Here is an 18,620-nt window from a genome sequence, read left to right as displayed (position 1 = left end):
CTAATAAATAATTGAATTGTCCTTTTAAAATATGATCATTGCATTTGTAAACAGGTCATAAATATCTGAAAATATATAATGACTACTAATGACCACATTATAATTTCCAGCACCCCTGCTTGGTTTAGGAGTTTATAGTAATCATTGTCCAGATTTAGTGTCCGTAGACCATTACATCCAGTTGTGTATCACAGGGCAGGAGGACTGGTATCTTTTGTGTCATTTGTCTAATAAGCAATGAAGGCTCGTATTTCAGAAGACAGTTTCAGCACCGCACAGAGGTCTCTGTCCCCTCCCCCATCTCGTACGCAGCTTTTCTGCACACATGATACACATGTTGCAGCTGTAGCACTAGGTCAATAGCCCCTGGCTCTGAATCTCATCGGGCCCTGGGCAATCTGCTGCCCATGTTTTCCATAGAATCCAGCGAGCAGGGTATAACGTATTCATCTCTGAACATCCAGTATGAGATTCACAGGGACAGGCCATCCCTATGACACCCTGAGCTGTGTACAGGTTAATGAGGATGTTGCCCCGCACCCCCTCTATACAGTCTATGGGATTTGTACTGTAATAGTTGATAACAGAGACACAAATATAGCTATTATGTCAAAAGTGAAGCAGGCCACAAATCAGCAACAATTAGGATTTGCACATCTTTGATCACAAAAACAGACATTTGAAGCATTAATGTATGTGATAAAAGGCCAAGAACTTCCTATGTCTGACATATCACTGTCTATATGTCTACGTATTATATGTCGCCTTTTAAACTTTTGCTATAACATTGTGACCGGTAAATAAGGCTAAATCCGGATTTTATTATAGCCTGTAACCATAGAGACACATAGGAACTGGAGACACAAAACAGTAGATTTGTTCAGTAAAGACTAAGTTGTTTCATTGTATCAGATCCACTTTACATACCCTTCAATGGTTACTGAAAGAGAACCGACCCTGTCCCCTCTCCTGTCATGTCCGATTTTAAAATACTTGTATTCCCAAAGGCATAACCGCTCTGGGACATCTTTTTCTCATAACTCTGCATAGGGATGTGCCTCTAGTATTCCTTCTGGAAATGTATGAATAAATGTACAACTGGGTGGTAACAATCACAGGTACGATGAATTGGGGGAGGCAGGCGTTAATATACCTGGCCACTGGGGCATTCCTGGGCCAGACCAGCTTCCTGTGAGGTCTTAGTTGGAGGAAGTAGGACCATCTTACATGCTAAGGCTACATGCACACGACCGCAAATCGCGGATCCGCAAAACACAGATGGCGTCCGTGTTTAATATAACTGCCTATTCTTGTCCGCAAAGAGCGGACAAGAATAGGACATGTTATATATTTTTTTGCGGGGCCGCGGAACAGAGCCACGGATGCGGACAGCACACAGAGTGCTGTCCGCATCTTCTGCGGCCCCATTGAACTGTATGGGTCCGCATCCGAGCTTCCAAAACTGCGGCTCGGATGCGGACCAAAACAACGGCCGTGTGCATGAGGCCTAAGGCTAAGTATCTTTTCTCTATATGGTTAGTCTAAACGCCAGTTACTTGGTGGATGTATACTTATATGACCATGATATTGAAAGTATTTGTATATGTTGTAGTACATTGTAGTTAATTGAAGGCGTCTTTTATGTTTTATCTGCAAGAGTTGTCTGTTATTCCTGGTGATACCAATGCAACATACTGTAGCTGTGGTATAAGGCTCCTTTCACACTCGCGTTTTGGCTTTCCGTTTGCGAGATCCGTTCAGGGCTCTCACAAGCGGTCCAAAACGGATCAGTTTTGCCCTAATGCATTTTAAATGGAAAAGGATCCGCTCAGAATGCATCAGTTTGCCTCCGTTCCGTCTCCATTCTGCTCTGGAGGCGGACACCTTGCAGCGTTTTGGTGTCCGTCTGACGAAACTGAGCCAAACTGATCCGTCCTGACACACAATGTAAGTCAATGGGGACGGATCCATTTGCACAATAGAAAACGAATCCGTCCTCCATTGACTTTTAATGGTGTTCAAGACTCATCCGTCTTGGCTATGTTTAAGATAATACAAACGGATCCGTTCTGAATGGATGCAGACGGTTGTATTTGAACGGATCCATCTGTGCAGATCCATGACGGATCCGCACCAAACGCGAGTGTGAAAGTAGCCTAAACTGAGAACAATCCCACAAGCTAGGGGGAAAAGGGGAATATTGACCGTTGTCATCCGATAATTGGTAATATTTTGCCTTTTTACACCAGTAAGGTTAGATATTGCTGTTGATAACAACTATTGATATTAATAAGCAATATCTAGCCTTTTCAATGGCGAATCAGCCAGGAGATCATATTAATTATTAATATTCAGTATTAATAATTATATATCGCCCCTTTATCAAAATCATTTTGCAAAAGTCACAAAAACATGATATGTGCTCAATTTTTTAGATACAAATGGACAAACAGCCCGTGATTCAGGCCCTTAAAGTCTCACAACCAAACAAGCCTATTAAGGACCTGTGTTGTTCTTTGGGCCTATACTGCACTTCCATGGTGGCATGTTTTATTGCAAGCTGTAGAATACAATACCATATAGAATGCCTATATGGTATTGCCTAACAAATCCCAGATATCCGGTAGCCAACAACCTTGTAAAATTGCTGCTTGTGCCTAACTTTTTGAGTCGAGGTTCACTAGGGTCTACAGAAGTTAAGGTCACTAAAAAGAATTAAATTGTCTCTGGGCTACCAAAAGCTATTAAGCAATTTGCTACTGTTGACCTACCCATAAAATGAAGGCGCCATTCCAACAAATGCTCTGTAAACCTGCAATATTCTCACGGATTTGCAGCTTTGCGTTGAACGCCATCGATGGATTTCATGCAAAACAAAACTCGGAAGGCGATGTTGAGCCGAGAAGGTTGGAGTTTTCAAAGATCTCTCATGGCCTTTGCCTTCCTGTCTCTCGCCCAAACACACTGACTGGGTCATCAGACTCGACGAGTGCAGCAGCAATCTCATTTTTCATACTTTTTCTAATATATATCTTCCTAAAATTAATATTTAACTCAACAAGGACGCAAGCAAGAGAGTCTGGGGGAGGAATAATTACCTCTTAGGATCAGGAACGCCTGAAGGACTTTGTGCAGAAGACAAGATTTTAAAGGCTGCAGGATGTCGGCGGTTGCAAAGTTTCATAAAACAGGACTAAGGTTTATAATAAAAGATATAGAACACCTATTAGGGGATACAAGAGAAACGGTGACCATTTAAAGGGCCACTAACATCACATTGGCCCTTTATTTCTGTAGTTTTCAGGGGGTCAGGTAATCATTCTGGGTCAACGCCTTTAGGCCTCATGCACACAGCCGCGGTTTCGGTCCACATCACATCCGTGTTTTTTTGCGGATCCGATGCAGACCCATTCATCTCAATGAGGCCACAAACAATGCGGACAGCACACCCATTCCGCAGCCCTGGAAAAAAAAAAAAAGAGCATTTCCTATTCCTGTCCGTTTTGCAGACGTCCTGTCCATTTTGCAGACAAGAAAAGGACTTTTTTCTAGACGTGGAAAAAAAAGACTGCGTGCTCACATCTGGGATCCGCAGAACACTTACGGCCGTGTGCATGAGGCCTTAAAGGAATTCTTCACTCCCTTACTTTTGATGTCCTGTGTTCAAGATAGGCAATCAATATCTGATTGACAGGGGTCTAGCACCCTGCTCTCCTGCCGATCAGCTGTGTCCGAGTAGCGTCTTCCATTGTGCAGTGGACGGAGTGATCCTGATCCTCAATCACTTCAGGGTAGTTTTGGCGCTGACTTCCTTTCCTAGACCTAGTGCAGAAAAGCAGATTGATGGAGGTTCGGGGTGTTGGACCCCCTACAATCAGATATTGATGGCCTATCCTCAGGATATGGACAAGCCCTAGAAAGTCATATAGCCACTTCAATGAGCCTCTGACTTGTGTGGCCACCTCTCCACTTTACCTCCTCTATGTGTCCACCGCTGGTCATCTTGGCTTGCAGAAAAGGAGTCAGCGGACCTGAGGGCAGGGCTTCTATCAGACATGCATGCCATCCCATGAATATGCCAGAGCAGTCTAAAGTGGAAATACCCCTTAATAAATGTCCATTACTTCAGTTGTAGAATATTCAGTTTTAAGCTGTTCCTTACAACTGGGGGGAAACTGGATGACAACCAATATGGTCGCCATCACAGCTCCTACAGCGGTTGCACTCTTCTTTTTCACAGACTCTCGAATAGAAAATTTACAACGTAAGTAAAATTTAGTTAAAGAGGTATTCCGGTTAGATAATTTGTCCCCCTATCCACAGGATAGGGAATAACTATTAGATCAGTATGGGGTCCTACCGCTGGGACCCTCACCGATGACGAGAATGGGGGCCGTGTACCCCCCACCTAAAATGAACAGAACGGCCGGTCGCACATCCTCGTGGCCGCTCCATTCATTTCTATGGGAGTTCCAGAGATAGCAGACTACAGCGCTCGGCTATCTCCGGAATTCCCATAGAAATAAATAGAGCAGTTGCAGGCATGCCCGACCGGCCGCTCCGTTTTTTTCAGGGGGGCTGCAGGGGAAATCTGCTGCTTGTGAATAAACCTTTTTGGAGGAATATATCCCTTGCTCCTACAACATGGCTAACAAGGCACATTTGCTTTCTTGCAAAAAAAATAAATTTGGAAATGGCCCCAATCCTTTCCCTTAAAGTTCTACCGATGCCCACTGACTATAAAAATTGAGTTTTCAATAAAACGTCCCCTGAAATAAAAACAGCGCAGGTTTTCCTTCTAAACATGGGTCATCACTGAGCCACCCAGCAGGGAAGTTAAGACGCGTTCTTTAATTACAGGTCAAAATTATGAGCACAGGACCTGTAATTAGAGCCGGATCATCAGCTCACATACAGGCTGGTTTTGCCTCTCCCTAACGATTTGTAAACACACAGATGCTTGCGTAACTGGTCGCCCAAAGTTATTGAGTCGTCCTCTTCCTTCTGGCAAGTTTTTACTATCCAGCCATTTCTAAATTTCTGGGAAAGGTAGATGACAACCAATATGGCCTACCAATAATTCGGCCTACCAAATGGCAAATCTACCTAGACATGTGTCCTGCTGCTGCATAACGCAGATCTGCCATTCAGGAATGTGAGCAAGCTGGGTAGCGACCACTACGGGAGTGATATTGGGGAACATGGCAGAGCCTATTTGATGTTGCTGTGGGAAAAGGTCTAGGTTTGATGTAAAAGGAGTATACGTAATTTGGCCAACTGCAAGCACCAAGGGGGTCATTTACTATCCATTTCCAATCCAATTTGCCACCATTCCCCGCTAAAAGTGGACGTGGCATGGGCAGAGAAGGGGACAGGCCGGCCCATCTCATTCATCATTTTTCTACGCCTGTTTTAGGAAGCTGTCTAACATTTAGACCGGCGCAGTATATGCTGAAGTTATGGAGAGGCCGGCACCACTACATAAGTCCTAGCGGATCCACTGCCAGCTATAGGGGTTATTAGGATTGGCGTCTGAAACGCTGGTCTTAATAAATGATCCCCTAGTCTTTGATTAGAGGTGGAATATATGACTGTTCCACCTCATCCTAATTTCAGCCTCTGTAGCAGCATATAGGGGCACGTTTACTAAGCTTACTAGCTTTGTGGCTCATGCACACGACCTTATGTATTTTGCAGTCCGCAGAAAGTACAGATGACGTCCGTGTGCATTCCATATTTTGCAGAACGGAACACTGGCCCCTAATAGAACAGTCCTATCCTTGTCTGTTAAGACCCATTCATCTCAAAAGATGCAGACTGTACACCCGTGGTCAGTTGATTGGCTGGCTGCTTATTACAGAGACGTAGCATTTGTAATATAATGGCTTTAAGGCCCCTTTCACACGGGCGAGTATTCCGCGCGGGTGCAATGCATGACGTGAACGCATTGCACCCGCACTGAATCCTGACCCATTCAATTCAATGGGGATGTGCACATGAGCGTTGTTTTTCACGCAGCACTTGTGCGTTGCGTGAAAATCGCAGTGTGTTCTATATTCTGCGTTTTTCACGTAACGCAGGCTCCATAGAAATAAATAGGGCTGCGTGAAAATCGCATAGCATCCGCAAGCAAGTGTGGATGCGTTGCGATTTTGACGCATGGTCGCTAGGAGATGATGTTAGTAAATAGGGATGATCAACCCCGGACCCCATTAAAGTCAATTCACTGTATTATTTTCCCTTCTAACATGGTTATAGGGGAAATAATAGCATTCTTAATACAGAATGCTTACTAAAATGTCTAATGAGGGGTTAAAAAATAAATAAAATATAAACTCACCTTATCCACTTGATCGCACAGCCTGTATCGTCGTCTTTCTTCTTCCTGCAGGAACTGCAAAAGGACCTTCGATGATGTCATCGCGCACTGTGACGTCAGCGCAGGTCCTGCTGAATCCAGATAGAAGGTCCTTCTATCTTCAATCAGCAGGACCTGCCCTGACGTCACCGTGCTCACCACGTGGTGAGCGCAATGACGTCATCGAAGGTCCTTTTGCAGGTCCTGCAGGAAGAAGAAAGAAGACGATACCGGCTGTGCGATCAAGTGGATTAGGTGAGTTTATTTATTTTTGTTTTTTAACCCCTCAATAGACATTTTAGTTAGCGTTCTGTATTAAGAATGGTATTATTTTCCCTTATAACCATGTTATAAGGGAAAATAATAAAATCAACAGAACACCGATCCCAAACCCGAAGTTCGTGTTTGGGTACCACATTCCGTTTTTTATAACGCGCGTGCAAAAGGCATTGCACTCGCGTGGAAGAAACTGAACAAAGGAATGCAATCGCAGACAAAACTTACGTGCCTACTCGGGCAGGTTTGCCGCAATGCACCCGCAACGCATCCGGACATAATCCGTGACGCCCGTGTGCAAGAGGCCTTAACAATTGTATCCCCTGTAAGGCCATGTTCACACGGTCAGTATTTTGCAATCCAGGAGTGGATCCTACAGAGAAACAGTTTAACAGAAAGATTTGTTACTCTAGGATCCGCTCCTGGTTTTGGCTTACAAATACTGACCATATGATCTATGTTAGATGATCCTTTGCAAGATGCCATATCCAGCGTTTTCCACGGGACCCACTGAAGTGAATCGGTCTGCAAAATTTGCGGACACAGAACTGCATCTGTATTTTGCTAAATCACGATTTGTGAATTCAAAATGGATACGGTCGTGTGCATGAGGCCTAAAGTGGTATTAAGCCACCTCCAAGATTACGTGACTTTGCAACTATAAGAAAACTTTTGCGGTACTAGTCTCCAATTCGTGGCTGTCCAGCTGTTTTGAAACTGCAAATCCCGGCATGCTCTGACAGCCGCAGGCTGCTAGGAGTTGTAGTCTTGCAACAGCTGGCCATCCACAGGTTGGAGACTACTGGTTGCAAATCAAGAGGTTTGCCGTAGCCCGGACGGTGCAATTCTCCCAACTCTGTGAAAGGGGCTGTAATGTCTGCAAGTCTTGCCAAACATCTGGCGGTAAAGTTATGTTCCTAATTACCATGCAGAAAGTATATCGCATACACAGAGCTGCGATCTCCTCTGGGGCTGCTGCGGATTTTCCTTTTATTTCTCGGGATCCCAAGAAAAAAATAAAAAATAAATCGCCATCTAAGTATGACCTTGCTTAATGGGAAGAATCGGTTACACTTTAACCAGAAAGAATGTTATTTAAAGAAGTCAATTACAACCGGCGAGTAACTTGGCCGGCCGGCTCTTAACAAGCTTGCGTACAGGCATGTCAGACATAACCGGAAAACACTGCAAAGTCACCCCCTGTCTGCTCTGCCATAATTTGAAAAGCTGCTAATTAGAAAACGAATTGGAAGCAGAGAGCTAATGAAAAAGGCCTGTGTACGGTCATCCAGCTGAACTTCATAGGCGCCGGGTGTCTGGCATGAGCAGAGCATAGAAAGTTTTGGAGATTGCCAAGGACCTTATACTAGGTATGAGGGGAAATCAGAGTCAGCCAAGGGGACTTGATTTCTGCGCCCCAAGTCATCACTGCAAAGTGAACCCATTACAAAATTCGGATATAAGGTATCTAGTTTGCCTCAGAAATCCTTCGGTAAGGCTACGTCAACCGTAGATGTTACTAAAATTTTCCGTTACGGAATTGCAGCAGGAAAATCCACAGCAGCAGGGCAATGGATAAGATTTAAACAAATCTCATGCACATGCACTGCTGCAAATCTGCTGGTAATCCACGCGGAAATCACTATACAGTGCGGATTGCTAGTCCTCAGCGTGTCCGTTTATGCTGCAGATTTCGCAATTTGCAATGCCTAGGGTGAAATTCACAGCACAATACGCATGCGCAGACATTTTCATTGTGAATTTTTCCACGGCTATTTATGCCCTATGTGGACATACCCTAAATCTATTGAAACGTTTGGAAGTCAATTTACGCCAAAACCAGGCATGGGACTCATCGTGTCTGTAATATATAGACATAGCAGAGCTGAATTTGCTGTACGGTTTGTGCAGTATGATAACTCAAGGACCAGTCTTTGATCCCCCCCCCCCACTTGCGCTGCCGGAGGATGTGTCTAAATTATGACGAGGCACATCCTCCGGCAGTCCATGCGCCAGCAGTACTCTGCTCCCAGAGTGAAGTACTTTTTTTTTTTTTTACAACATTTATGGCTGGTTTCCAGCCATAACCCTGCTTTCACACCTGAATGTTTCTCAAACGCGCGTTTTTATGCGCATTTTTGCAATAGTAAACGCGCGTTTGACGCGCGTTTGTGTGATTGACTGCAGTGTCCTATGGCCACAAACGCACGTCAAAACGCCCCCAAAGAAGCTCAAGAACTTGATTATGCGTCGGGCGTTTTACAGCACGATCGTACGCGCTGTAAAACGCCCAGGTGAGAACCATTCCCATAGGGAAGCGTTTGAACGCGCTGTAAAACGCTCAGGTGTGAACTTAGGGTAAATGTTAGTGAATTTGCCCCGGCCCCACCATGCTGCTGCCACTTCCCAGCGTTGAGAATAGCGTAAAAACGCTGCACAGGCAACAAAAAAGGAGGCTTGCAACTTTTTTTAATGCAATACTGGGGTTCGTAAATGAGTTCAAGTGCGAGATGAGGCGCTGGAGCTTACCTGCAGCCATATATAAAAGAACAGATAACGTGGATAGATCACAGTGATTTCTGATAAATCACAAACTCAGCTCTGCTATATGAAATGTAACATCTTCCCATGGGCGACAGAAGCAAAGAGCCTTTGCACAAAAAATATCCAACCTCCAAAAATGTCTGAAGCCCCTGGGTACAGAGCAAGCCCATGACGTACCCCGCTGTCTGGGAGTTAAAGGGGAACAGTCTGATCTGGGCACAGATGGAGAGATGGGTCCTTACCTTGAGTCCGGGTACTTGGTCAGGGTGGCCAGGCTGCTGGTGTACATGTGTCCCCCCACGTCGATGTGCACAGGTGCATTGGATTTGGTGAGCTGCGCTGGGAGAGGTATTCCTTGTGAAGCCAAGGGAGAGACCGGGGAGCGGGTGAGCGACAGACGGGACATGCTGCTTTCCTCCTTGATAGGCAAAAAAGAAAAAAAAGAAAAGAAAAAGAAGAATTCTCCTTCAATACAATCACTATGATGAGATTGAGGTGGTCACAAATTTAATCAGATCATTCCCGCATCCTCCTGATCACACACCCTGCGTACAAATTATCATCCACAGCCGCAATTAGACCCACTCGCATCGCTTTCTTAAGTACCAGAGGGCAGGTAGAATATGCTTATTAGCAATAAGAAATCAGGAGCTTTTTTTTTTTTTTTTCCCCTCCTTCTTCTTCTTCCTTTCCAAGGTGTCAGCCTCAAGGGGCACAAAACAAACTGCAAAATTCTAATTAGAGGTCGTGGGCTTATGTGTTAGATGTGAAATATCCCCTGACAAACGGAGAAGCAATTTGTGAATTGAGATTCAGTTTTTTTTTTGCAAGTGCATCTCAATAACAAGACACCTCTAAATTAGTGACTTCCTCGGTCCCCGAGGCATTTATGTGATACACGACGGAGGTGCACTTTACATCCATTCACCTACCGTAGCGTCTTCCAACCTCTACCCTGGGCACAACACAGAGACGGCATCGCCGTTTGGTGGAGAAGTGGGCAAAAGTTGGAGGAAACTATTAAAAATGTTTGATGAATCTACCTGCCAGCGCCAATTGGCAGAGGTTAATGCTAAGAATACCCAAGACTCCGGTCCTTTGATGTATGCATAAAAATGTAAATTGTTAGCAGCCGCTTGATTTAAAGTACAAGACACTACACTAAAGTTATCCGTGACCTGTATACAGTACGAGGCGACTCGCCCGCCCCTGGAGAGACTGGGTCCTAATGCCACCTTCTACCGGTTACAATATATCGATGTAGCAGTGTTTAATTAGTCATTTAAGGATGCTTTCACGCCTTGGTGCAATTTGGCGCCGCAGACAAATCCTCCTTAAAAAATCCAGATGTTTTTCATGCGCAACTTGCTGCGGAAATGTGCAGCTATGCCGTGGCGAAACCCATATCAAAATCCACAAGAAATACGGATTTGTTTGCGACGCGTTTTGAAGCCGCCATTGTACACGGCAGTGTAGATTTTTTTTTTTGATGCGTTCCTGCATCATATCCACATCAAAATCCTCATGCAGATTTTGATGTGAATTTGCCCCACATCCCAAACGCCACACGAACAATCTTCAAAATCCGCACAGCAGGTCAATTTCCGCGCTGTGTAGATGAGACTTTTTAGCTGGTACTGTATACACGCGTAATACACACCAGGTGGTGCATATACCCTTACGGTTTCTTTTTACATAGATGGGTTAAACTCAGTGGAGGACATTAAGTGAGATGACTTTTTACGACAGTCTTAGTTGTACGCCCTGCATTGCCGTCGTATACGGATAATGCATGACAAGGTGTGCGCCTCGTCATAAATTAGGCACATATATGGCAGTCCACGTGCCTGTCTGAAAAACGACTATGTTTTTTTCACCAGTTACCCCCCCTGGGGCGCCCATCGGTCATACTTGGTGTAAAAATGCCCATGCGACAAAATTTTGTGTCCTTATTATGTCCTTTGCGACTATTTTTTAACCCAGACAACATTAATAAATGACCCCCAGTAGGTTTAACTGCTGCCCTATGGAAAACACCAGACAGCACGTGATATCAGGATGAGTTGTGCCATATGACAAACTCAAGTCTGCCAACCTTTAGGGTATATGTCACCTAAGCAATAGGTTCCAGTTCTCCAGCTGTAGTGAAACTACAATTCTGTTCTGGAGCATGCTGGGAGTTGTAGTTTTACAACTGCTGGAGTGACAGAGGTGGTTGACTCCTGTGGTAAAAGTCTGAATATGAGCTTTTGTGGTCAGGGCCACCTTTACCTTCCTTTCATATCATTTTGACCTATTGTGACCCGCTAAAATTACAATAAGATATTGGTCGATTAAATGTGTGCACTCCATCAATAAATTGTCTGCAGATGGTTATACCGACTGACTGCTAAATTGGGCTCTGCTGCATCTGTATAACCCCTAATAGAATGGTATTACACTACACTGGGCTCTGCTGTATCTGTACAACCCTTAATAGAATGGTATTACACTACACTGGGCTCTGCTACATCTGTATAACCCGTAATAGAATGGTATTACACTACACTGGGCTCTGCTACATCTGTATAACCCCTAATAGAATGGTATTACACTACACTGGGCTCTGCTACATCTGTATAACCCCTAATAGAATGGTATTACACTACACTGGGCTCTGCTACATCTGTATAACCCCTAATAGAATGGTATTACACTACACTGGGCTCTGCTACATCTGTATAACCCCTAATAGAATGGTATTACACTACACTGGGCTCTGCTACATCTGTATAACCCCTAATAGAATGGTATTACACTACACTGGGCTTTGCTGCATCTGTATAACCCTTAATAGAATGGTATTACACTACACTGGGCTCTGCTACATCTGTATAACCCTTAATATAATGGTATTACACTACACTGGGCTCTGCTACATCTGTATAACCCTTAATAGAATGGTATTACACTACACTGGGCTCTGCTACATCTGTATAACCCCTAATAGAATGGTATTACACTACACTGGGCTCTGCTGCATCTGTACAACCCTTAATAGAATGGTATTATACTACATTGGGCTCTGCTACATCTGTATAACCCTTAATAGAATGGTATCATACTACATTGGGCTCTGCTACATCTGTATAACCCTTAATAGAATGGTATCACACTACACTGGGCTCTGCTACATCTGTATAACCCCTAATAGAATGGTATTACACCACACTGGGCTCTGCTACATCTGTATAACCCGTAATAGAATGGTATTACACTACACTGGGCTCTGCTACATCTGTATAACCCCTAATAGAATGGTATTACACTACACTGGGCTCTGCTAGATCTGTATAACCCTTAATAGAATGGTATTACACTACACTAAGCTCTGCTCCATCTACACACTTTATAGCATGCCAGCATCTTTATTGAACTATGTAATCAACTTGGACCATCAGCCAACCTCACTGGGTCCAAGTTTACATGTCCACATCCCTAAGAAACAATGGGGCACAACTAACATTTTTTTATTTTTTGCTTTGGCAGCCCCCAGATCTATGTCAATCCCATCCACATACATTCATCCAGGTACAAGACAATAAAATGTGCCAGAAGTGCTGCAGCAGGCAGGACAAGTCCGTGGGCATCTCCAGCTTTCTGACTATAAGTAACTGAAATGTCGCCTATTGCAACGTCCGCGTGTACCTTCTCCCCTATACAACATACACAGATCTGACCTACCGACAGGTGCCCAGAGTAATTTTAGGATACAAACTGTAGCACAAACGCCATGCATGAGATGCACATCTGCCCCGTTTTCTACCATGGCCACAAATATCAAACTATTGAGGAAGTTGAGGGAGAAAATGTGGATAAATGTCATATGCAGTCAACATACTGGCTGCAGCAGATTTATCAATGACCCCCAGTAGGTTCCATCCCTAAGGCGTTGGGGTGCATTCATACTTTGCAATTTTGCAATGATTTCCACAGAATTGCAGTAGATCCATTACATTTTTTCCCCAGTTTTAGCAAAATTGCCTCAAAATCACAGCAAGTCCACTGCATTTTGCATCCTAAACTGTGAAATAGTTGACATACTACACATACTCACTTCGAAGCACTAAGGCCTCTTTCACACAGACGTCACAGATTTTGTCCAGATGCGTTGCGGGTGCATTGCGGCAAACCCGCGCGAGTAGGCACGCAATTTCAGTCAGTTTTGTCTGCAACTGCGTTACGTTGTTGAGTTTTTTCCACGCGCGTGATAAAAAACTTAATGTGGTACCCGAACCCGGAGTTCTTCACTCAAATTCGTGCCTACTCGTGCGGGTTTGCCGCAACGCATCCGGACAAAATCCGTGACGCCCGTGTGAAAGAGCCCTAACTGTCACAGGTGCTACCTATATATTTCTACAGGATACAAAGGTGGCACAAGACACATTACGTGGGCCAGTAAGTGGCTTCCCTCTCCTGCATTAATTCCCCATCCATAAACATTTCCAATCCAGGTACAGTAGAGCTGAGTACGTAGTCGGTCCCTGCGGCACAAGAGATGGCACCTTGTCAATATGGGAAAGTTTGTGACTTTTGGCAAACTCCCCTTTGCTACATTTGCACACCGCTGTTGGGTCACAGTAAAACTAAATGGTCTATTAGGCTTGCAAAATACAAATGCACCTCCAAATTGGATGCAATGTGACGCGCGCGTTTCCCAGTCAGTTATATAACATATCACACACAGTAGTAGCTGGCGGTACTATGTAATAAGATCAGTATGGACTAGTGTGGGAAATAAAGAGGCTCGCAAAGTTCAGGCACAATAGCGGCAGCCGGGGGGTGCTTTTGTGTGTACGCCGGTTACACGCTCGCTACGTAATGTGAGATCAGATGAGGGTTAGAGCTGCACAGTCATGCATTCACTGGAAATACAAGTGCACCTACAGAGGAGCAAACCTGCTGCAGAAATACCGATGTAGCAGAGCTGAGCATATCATTTGTAAATTGCTTTGCTTGTCCTTCGGGTTAACTTTCCAAAGTTTAAGTCATGCTGACACATCATGATCTCACCACGCACTGTGCCAAATGACAAACTCTGCCCTGCTACATCAGAGTGGCTATAACACATTTATCCGCCATATTATAATACCACATTAATATTTTAGATTGCACTAACAATTACAAGCACTGGGTGTAAGCTCTCGTGGCCCAACTCTTCCTGTCCTATGTGACAATAAAAAGATGGCTATAGAAAATGACTGATGGCCGCAGCATGCATTGTAGCCCACAGACACGTGGCTTAGGTTCTCCGGAAAGATCATTTTCCTGAATAATTCACCAATCTAGATGAGAAATGTATAAGGCCATTTACCAGTAACGAGCACGCAGTCATCTGCTGCCATACTGGGAGGCTGCACCCCTATAGGGGCTCACCAGTCACCTCTAGAGAAAGTTAAAGACTTGCAAACTGGGTGCAATATGCGGCATATGTAGATGGTAAAATGGAGCAATAATAAACAGAAAAATATCTGCCCCCCCTCCCACTATGCTGTAATATTAAAAGCTCAAACAATAATGAAAAAGGGACAATGTTACCCACTTTTCCTCTTCCATAAGACAGTGCAGAATTGGGCATCCCATGCATCTTGTAGACCCTCCGGGGAAAGATAGAGGGGATTGCTGTCAGGACCACTGCTTCTACCAAGAGCGACTGTGTGCAGGTAGTGGTGCCTTTCGGTGGACCGTCCTCACTGGCGCTCATACCAGGAAAGGGGGGGGGGGGGGAATCTGCCAGGACTGACAAAGAGAGTCTTCCACCTATTCATAAGACTATGTCACTGACACAGATGCTTGCTTACGTGCCCCCAGGAGCCAAGGGCCCCCACCTCTCTCCGGCTCAGAGTGGGTTAAACACAATTGCATTAGGAACCAGCGGCTTTAATTGTATAAAGAGGAGGGTGGTCTCATGCACAAATTGGGTGATGGCTGAACTAGCTGGGGGGGCAAAACCAATACAACCAGGTCTACGAATAATGGGTAGTTGTTTTTTTTTTCCTTTCTGGGTCTTGTTTTTCCCTCCTCCAGGTCTATGAAAAGCCAGATTATCTTTCCCCCTGTCTTTGTGGAAGTAGCTGCACAAATGTTGCTTGTAAAAGCTATTTGCCCATGTAAAGTGAAGCCATAGCACGCTCATTTACACACAAAATGACTCCGTGTCCCATTGTGCACACAGTTGTTTCGCTCTCTAGGGGTGATTAAACTTGCTATGTCGCTGCAGCTTGAGAAGATTTCAAGAAATCGTTTCTCCATGAAGTCGCCTCTTTGCTTAAGCTGTTATTTTACCCATAAAAGGTAAACAGAAGGCGGTTTTTTTTTTGTTCTTTTCTTTTTAGTTTTTTTTTTCGGAGGGAGAGATAGAGCTCTATTCAAGGCTTGGTGCCCGGGGCAAAAACCCTAGAGCAAGGAATGTTGAAAGGAGAGAGAGAGAAATAGAGAAAATATTTCAGGGTGTTGTCTTCACAGCACAAAAGCCTACAGGAATATTCCTCATTTACTGCGCACACAAATGGATGAGGCATTCAGATCCCACTTCAAAAGTCTGAGAAGTATTACTGGGCGTATGAAGTTTGTTCCCACCTCTGCACACGGCTGCGGGGCCCTGGTAACTCTGCGCAAGCCCAACAGAGGGACTGGCTGGGGGTGAAAGGTGCCTAAAATCCCCCCAGCCTCTGTGACTAACAGTGCATTGCAAAAACCTTACAAAACAAAGACAGCGAAACCTCTCCAAAAGACCACCCCTTACCCACACCGCCATATATTATGCCTCCGCGCCACCTTCTCTGAGAAGACCACTTTTTTTTCTTTTTTTTTTCCAATGCAGTTTTGGGTGGTGGTCTCAAGAAGGGGAGTTCCCAGAGAAGAATGTAGCAACTTCCAGCCCCTGAATATTAGGAAGATTGCAGAATATTTTGTAACAATGAAGCAGGAAACATAACCTGGCTTAACCCCTACATTGCCTAAGGGAGATGACGACGCAGCCCCCAGTTTTTAGGAACCCAAGGTCCACCACAGATGTAATCCTGCCAATCTTTGCATCTATGGTGACAATCTGGTGGCTGTGAACGAATGGAAATGGGCCCAGTCCTGTCAGATAAAGGTTTGGGGTTGATCCTTACTCGGCAGCAATGCTCATGGCGATACAGAGACGCTTTGTAAGTTTACGAGCGACAACTTTTCTGTCTATGTAAGGAAGGGGAGGGGGGGGGGGCTACAAATCTGATCTTCAGCTTCTCAAACACAAGGTGATTGCCTTGGACCAACACTACCTTATGGGACATGGACATGGACAGAATTCGCCCAATGCAACCAAGAACAGGGATGACCGGTCTGTAGGTGGACGGAAATCAAACTCTTCCAACCTTGGGAAGCTGAAAGTTTTACTGAAATTTATCGCCGGTCATTAGCACAAAAGTTTTTGCAAAATCAACTGAGATTATTTTGGTTACAATTGGTAGAATTCTTAAAAAAATGAATACACTTTAGTTCATCTGTCTGGTCATTTCTGATCATATTAGATTAAATATAGTTAAAAGTGTGACACTTAATATCTCTATCTATTAACTATCTCATATGTATCTAATTTCTACTACAGCGATGTCATCTCTCTAAAATCTATTTTATCTCATCTCATTTCTATCTACAGCTATGTAATATCTATCTAATCTCATATTTATCTATCTCATTTCTATCTAATCTCTAATTATCTGTCTGTCTGTCTGTCTGTCTGCCTGTCTAGTGCCCTCAGCCCCTGGGATCAGCCAGCAGCAGGGGACTCAGTGACACAAGTCTTGGCAGGAAACTTTTGGACAGGAGGAAGTAGATGAAACTCTCAGCTTCTCAGCTCCACTTGTCCCCCTTGTGTTTCCCAACAGAAAAAGCTGGACCACTCCATGCCCTACTACCCCCAAAATCCACCCTGCTTTAAATAAAGCCTTCAGCACCCCCCCCCCCCCCCTCATTCCTAAAATACAAACTGCAATACAATAGGAAACAATACATAATAACATATAATGCAAGAAGAACTGAAAGCTGCTAGTACTTACTGCAGGCATCACACAGACAGACTGACTCCTATCCCCAGTGCTGGGTCACTGCATGCACAAGACAACAGGATCCCATGCTGCCCCCCAGCTATGATCAGGGGTCTCCCCCTCCCCTTACCGTTCTGCCATACCACCTTCATATCAGCAACATGCAGGCACAATGCATGCCAGTGTCAGCAGCGGTATAGCCCATCCATCCTGCGGGGCTCGGGGGCCCTGCACATGTTGCCGGGGAGCCTGCAGCAGGAATAGGGGGGCTCCAGTGCCCCTGCGCTTCCAAGTCACTTTTCCCAGCAAGCCCCCCCTCCTCTCTTACCTTGATCCCGGCCAGATCGTTTCCTCCTACTCTTCTTCTTCTTCCTCCCTGTGAGCCTTGTCCTCTCCCCGGATTCAGTGCCCCCTTCTGTCTCCCGGGCACCCTCTGCTTTCACGAGCCCCCCAAAGCCCTGGTGCAGCCTGGAGACCAGAGAGGAAGGAGCCGGAGCTGCAGGAGAATGGAGAGGAGGAGAGAGCTGGAGCTGCACACTCCTAGCTCTGGGCTTCCAAACGCCTCCAGGGCAAGGATCAGCTCCAATGGAGTGGCCCCGCTCTGCCCCCCTCTTCCTGCCTTCTGTGAGAGGTGCCCCCTCCGGTGCCAGCTGTGGGATAACGGGGTGTGTGTGCAGAGATCAGCGGGCTCCTGCCAGGGCTTCAGCAGCAGCAGCAGCAGCAGACAAGGCACAGGCAGGAGAGGGAGAGAAAAAGCTGATTTTAATCATTGTCATTTCGTCTGATGTAATTTTTCCCCGGGCACTTTCAGCGAGGCATAAATTTTCAGTTCCCAAATAAGTAACACAGGGCACGTTTCTCACATCCTTTGACTTTGTGTTACAATTGCTACAGCTCCACTAGAACTTGCTGCAAAACTTACTGGCTCTTAGGTGGGGGGTTAGTGCTTCTCTTTTACTTACCTTTACCCTAGACCAGGTATGCTCAACCTGCGGCCCTCCAGCTGTTGTAAAACTACAACTCCCAGCATGCCCGGACAGCCTACAGCAGTGAATGATGGGAGTTGTAGTTTTACAACAGCTGGAGAGCCGCAGTTTAAGCATCCCTGCTCTAGACCCTGATCCCAGTAGATCCCTGCACCCTGATCCCAGTAGATCCCTGCACCCTGATCCAAGTAGATCCCTATACCCTGATCCCTATACCCTGATCCCTTGACCCTGATTCAAGTAGATCCCTGGACCCTGATCCCAGTAGCTCCCTAGACCCTGATCCCAGTAGCTCCCTAGACCCTGATCCCAGTAGATCCCTGATCCCAGTAGATCCCTAGACCCTGATCCCAGTAGATCCCTGGTCCCAGTAGATCCCTAGAC

At 45.3% G+C, this 18,620-nt stretch overlaps 1 protein-coding gene across 2 annotated transcripts in view; it reads right to left on the bottom strand.

The window, feature by feature from the left end:
- KCTD15 (potassium channel tetramerization domain containing 15) overlaps positions 1-17,973 on the bottom strand; it is a 37,383-nt gene extending 19,410 nt beyond the window's left edge. The window contains exons 1-2 of one of the 2 annotated variants that reach the window (XM_044270954.1): positions 17,579-17,973; positions 9,421-9,596 (exon numbers count right to left, since the gene is read on the bottom strand). In XM_044270954.1, the coding sequence (XP_044126889.1) occupies positions 9,421-9,584 (164 nt within the window). In that variant the 5' untranslated portion in view covers positions 9,585-9,596; positions 17,579-17,973. Of the gene's footprint in view, positions 1-9,420; positions 9,597-17,380; positions 17,494-17,578 lie in introns of those variants that run through there. The other variant, XM_044270955.1, reaches the window with a different exon arrangement.
- Between the last annotated feature and the right edge of the window lie 647 nt (positions 17,974-18,620).

The sequence above is a fragment of the Bufo gargarizans genome, chromosome 10 (genome assembly GCF_014858855.1).
Source record: "Bufo gargarizans isolate SCDJY-AF-19 chromosome 10, ASM1485885v1, whole genome shotgun sequence".
NCBI lineage: Eukaryota > Metazoa > Chordata > Amphibia > Anura > Bufonidae > Bufo > Bufo gargarizans.
This window is presented reverse-complemented; position numbering and strand designations above follow the sequence as displayed.